Genomic DNA, 5,000 nt, shown 5'->3' with positions numbered 1-5,000 from the left:
GGATTTTTCACAAATCACAAAAAAACATTTTTCTGGAAGGACTGTTCTACTTGTGATCAAAGCGGACTTTGAACCCCTCCCTGTGTGTGCTCTCTGCAGGCCGTGTCTCTGGGTATCACCTCCTTCACGCTGTGCGCTCTGGGCATCGACCGGTTCCTCGCGGCCACGTCCTCGGCCCAGCCCAAAGCGCGGCGAGTGGAGCGCTGCCACGCCGTGCTGCTGAAGATGCTGCTGGTGTGGCTGGCCGCCCTGCTGCTGTCCAGCCCCGAGCTCTTCCTCTGGACGCTCAGCCAGAGCGTCTCGCCGTCCAGCGGCCGGCTGACGGACTCCTGCACCGTCACGCCGTCCTCGCCGCTCTCCCTCCTCCTGCCAGACTCGCTGCACTCCCTGCTGCTCCGCTACCACCAGGTAGGATATCACACACACACACACACACACACACACACACACACACACACACACACACACACACACACACACACACACACACACACAGAGACACAGACACACACGCACACACACACAGAGACACAGACACACACGCACACACACGCACACACACACACACACACACACACACACACACACACACACACACACACACACACACACACACACGCACACACACACACACACACGCACACACACAGCACGCACACACACACACACACACACACACACACACACACACACACACACGCACGCACACACACATATGCATACACACACACACACACACACACACACGCACACACACACGCACACACACATATGCATGCACACACACACACACACACACACACACACACACACACACACACAGACATACGCACACACACACACACACACACACACACACACACACACACACACACACACACACACACACACACAGAGACACACACTGTTGTTTTTGTTGTTTGTGTAGCCTCAGAAGCCCCCCCCCCCTCCCTCACTCCACCCCTGAACTAAAGTATCCCTGTAGGTAATCAGATTACTGTGTGTGTTAGAGTATTACTGTAGGTAATCAGATTACTGCGTGTGTTAGAGTATTACTGTAGGTAATCAGATTACTGCGTGTGTTAGAGTATTACTGTAGGTAATCAGATTACTGTGTGTGTTCCAGGGCCGTATGTGGTGGTGTTTCGGCTGCTACTTCTGCCTCCCCGTCCTCTTCACCGTCCTCTGCCAGATCGCCACGCGCAACGTCAACAGCGACTCCAGCTCGGCCCAGAAGCAGCGTAACCATGACGATGCCCCCCCCAGCCAGCACCAGGTGGTGGAGCGGCAGCTGAACTGCACGCTGCTGGCACTGGCCGTGGTCTACGCCGTCTGCGTGCTGCCCGAACATGTGTGCAACATCACGCTGGCCTACACGCACGCCAGCATCTCCGAAGACACGGCCGCCATGCTGGCGCTGCTGCATCACTTCCTGTTGTTCTTCAAGTCCTCAGTGACGCCAGTGCTGCTGCTGTACCTGTGCAAGGTAGGTCGGACGGGTAATAATGGACGCCAGGCAACTGCTGACAGACTCAGATTATTATTCTAAGTGTCTGACAATATTATGGAAAGGATCCCTACAGAGATAGACCTTTTAGTTTAACATGAAACAGCCCCGAAATCACCATCACCAAACCCACCAGACTCCATGTAAATAATCAGGATTTTTAGCGTATATAGAGCCAGCATATCTCCACCAGACTCCATGTAAATAATCAGGACTTTTTAGCGTATATAGAGCCAGCATATTTCCACCAGACTCCATGTAAATAATCAGGACTTTTAGCGTGTATAGAGCCAGCATATCTCCACATGTAAATGGGTGAATTAAGGGTTTATTTCAACCAAACAGAGTGGTGATTGTTGGAACAGTGGAAAGATTAACCAAGACGGCTTTTGGTAGTTTGATTTAGTTTACTTTAAATGAAGTGTGTTTTACGAAGATAAAAGTCCTGATTATTTACATGGAGTCTGGTGGGTTTGGTGATGGTGATTTTGGGGCTGGTTCATGTTAAACTAACAGGATCTTACTCTTTACTAAAAGGTCTATCTCTGTAGGGATTCTTTCCATAATATTGCCATCACCAGACTCCATGTAAATAATCAGGACTTTTATCATGCTAAAACACACTTCATTCAAAGTGGACAGAAACTAAATAAAACTATCAAAAGCCGTCTTGGTTAATCTTTCCACTGTTCCAACAATCACCACTCTGGTTTGGTTGAAATAAACCCTTAATTCACCCATTTACATGTGGAGATATGCTGGCTCTATACACGCTAAAAGTCCTGATTATTTACATGGAGTCTGGTGGAGATATGCTGGCTCTATACACGCTAAAAGTCCTGATTATTTACATGGAGTCTGGTGGAAATATGCTGGCTCTATACACGCTAAAAGTCCTGATTATTTACATGGAGTCTGGTGGGTTTGGTGATGGTGGTCATATATGCTGCTTGAACAAACTACTTATGTGGCTGCCAAACAGAGTTGTTACTGGTAACGTTTAGAGAGAGACAGACACTGACCTTTGACCTGTGTGTGGTTGGGTTTCAGACTCTGGGCCAGGCCTTCATGGACTGCTGCTGCTGCTGCTGTCAGGAATGTCAGCCAACCGCGGCTCACGGCTCGCCAGGCTCCGCCCACGTCAAACTGAAGGCCGCCAACGAGACGTCCATCTTCTTCGACAAGGCTAAAGACACGTCGGCCATCTTGGCGATCTCCAGCTAGACCCGCCAGTCCCTCTTTAACCATCAATCACTCATCTTCCTCCTCCATACATCAACACGTCTACACTGTAGCGTTCCTTAACTCCATATATATATATATATATATATATATATATATATATATATATATATATATATATATATATATATCTGTGTGTGTGTATATACATATATATATATATATATATATATATATATATATGTGTGTCTATATATATATATATATATATATATATATATATATATATATATATATATATATATATATATATATATATATATATATATATATATCCAGGGCTTAAAATTCTCTGTTTAGATCTCCAGTCAACTGTAGATTTCTAAAGTTACCAGCCAATCAGATTTGCTGCTGAATACAGACACACACACACACACACACACACACACACACACACACACACACACACACACACACACACACACACACACACACAGGATTGGTTTAAAGAAATGCCAATAAACCAGAGCATGTTTTTCTCCTATCCAGGAATGCTGTGGTGACTAGCCAGACCTTCCTCCGCAGCTCTGTGGAGGAAGGTCTGAGACTACCCAACTGTTGACTGAATGAGTTATTCGCTTCATTCATCACCAGACAAACTGGCTCGTAACTTTCCATTGTTACCTGGGGGTTCATTTAAAGCCCTGGTTAACCTCACTCTCCTCTCTCCAACATTTCTCTCCCAGAACACTTGTGGATCAACGATCATCTTTCCTTCCATCTTTCCCGTCCTCTCTTCCTCTCCTAGAGTTCCCTTTTGTATGATACCCTTCTATGGACACAGTGCCCCTCCCCCCTCCCCCCCTGCAGCTTCCTGTCTGTGCAGGAAGTGATGTGTAATCCGTAGTGAGATTAGAGAAGTTGCTGTACTTGCACAATAAGCTGTTGTAAAAGCCGGAGCCTGTTTCAGGACTCTCTGAACAGACTCTTCCCTCCAACGTCCTGCTGTAATGAGGTGTCACATGAAAACAATGAATGGTGTTTTACGCTGCTTAAAGTACTGATTATTTACATGGAGTCTGGTGGGTTTGGTGATGGGGATTTCGGGGCTGTTTAATGTTAAATGAAAAGGATCTTAAGGTCGTTACACACCGACCAGACGCCGACCGTCAGCAGTAAAGCCAGCGGGACTGATCAGTCTCCCCGAGTTGGTCCAGAAAGTTCCTCAGAACACCGAAGAGACGAGACGTAATACGTCTCCATAACAGCAGGCGGCGCTAATCTGGATTGTCGCCCAAAAATGAAAACCAGCAGCTGATTGGACGAACGTGTCACGTGGGTCTGGCTGCTCCCCGACCATCATGGCGTCTCGTTCAGAATACGATCTCATATTGTCCTAAAATAGTTCACCGTAACGTGTTTCTGGAAACATCTGAAGAGAGAAACAGGCCGTGCAGCTGCTGAATCTGTCTTCATTTCAGATCAACAAAGGTCAGTTTAGAAGATCTTCATCAGATGTTGAGAGACTCTAGTCACGCTCATCCCGCTCCCCGTTTCCTGGTTAGCTCTCCACCAATCAGATGGCTCATTGAGTCCGACTACCGGCAGTGTCCGCCCCCCCGATTATACATGTCAAATCAGCCAAAATGAAGGCCGACGGCTCCTCCAACGGACGACGGCACGGACACACCGACCAGACTCGAGTCAGCGACCTCGCCAGACTGTCAGACGGCCGACTATCAGCTCGGTGTGTAGTGGCCTTTAAAGGTCTATCTCTGTAGGGATCCATCCCATAATGTTGTCACACACTCTGGAGCCTTACAGGTTTACAGGTTGTGTTTCCGTGGAGAATGTGCAGCTTTGTCAGTCCCTCCAGAAAAACATGATTATGGGATCTCATAACTCAACACATAATCAGCCAAAGTCCTCATATTTATTTCGGGGGGGGGGCGTCGCAGTTTCGCCGAATAAGTTGCCGATTTCCGCGCAAAATATGCGGGGCTTGAATGATGTCATAATCCCCGCATTTTCGTTGCAATAAATATATATATCTTAGCAAAAAGATGAAAAATGTTGCGTTTACTTCACACAAGAGCAGCCGTTCTCTTTTTACAGTCATGAAGTGACGTCATTACGCGACGTGAACATCATCTAAAAGCTGCAAACCCCGCGATGACGCCACGATGACGCCGCGATGACGCCGCGATGACGCCACGATGACACCGCGATGACACCGCGATGACGCCGCGATGACGCCGCGATGACGCCGCAATGAAGCCACGATGACGCCGCGATGACGCCACGATGACGC

At 47.7% G+C, this 5,000-nt stretch overlaps 1 protein-coding gene across 1 annotated transcript in view; it reads left to right on the top strand.

Moving 5' to 3' along the window:
• The window catches only part of gpr37l1b (G protein-coupled receptor 37 like 1b), a 9,133-nt gene extending 6,402 nt beyond the window's left edge, over positions 1 to 2,731 (top strand). The window contains exons 2-4 of the mRNA XM_078244191.1: positions 100 to 408; positions 1,127 to 1,486; positions 2,558 to 2,731. Coding sequence (XP_078100317.1) covers positions 100 to 408; positions 1,127 to 1,486; positions 2,558 to 2,731 — 843 coding nt within the window. The remainder of the gene's footprint in view (positions 1 to 99; positions 409 to 1,126; positions 1,487 to 2,557) is intronic.
• The last annotated feature ends 2,269 nt before the right edge of the window (positions 2,732 to 5,000 follow it).

Source organism: Sander vitreus, unplaced genomic scaffold, assembly GCF_031162955.1.
Source record: "Sander vitreus isolate 19-12246 unplaced genomic scaffold, sanVit1 R1_20, whole genome shotgun sequence".
Classification (NCBI taxonomy): Eukaryota; Metazoa; Chordata; class Actinopteri; order Perciformes; family Percidae; genus Sander; species Sander vitreus.
The sequence above is the reverse complement of the archived record's forward strand: the minus strand, read 5'-3'. Positions and strand labels throughout refer to the sequence as shown.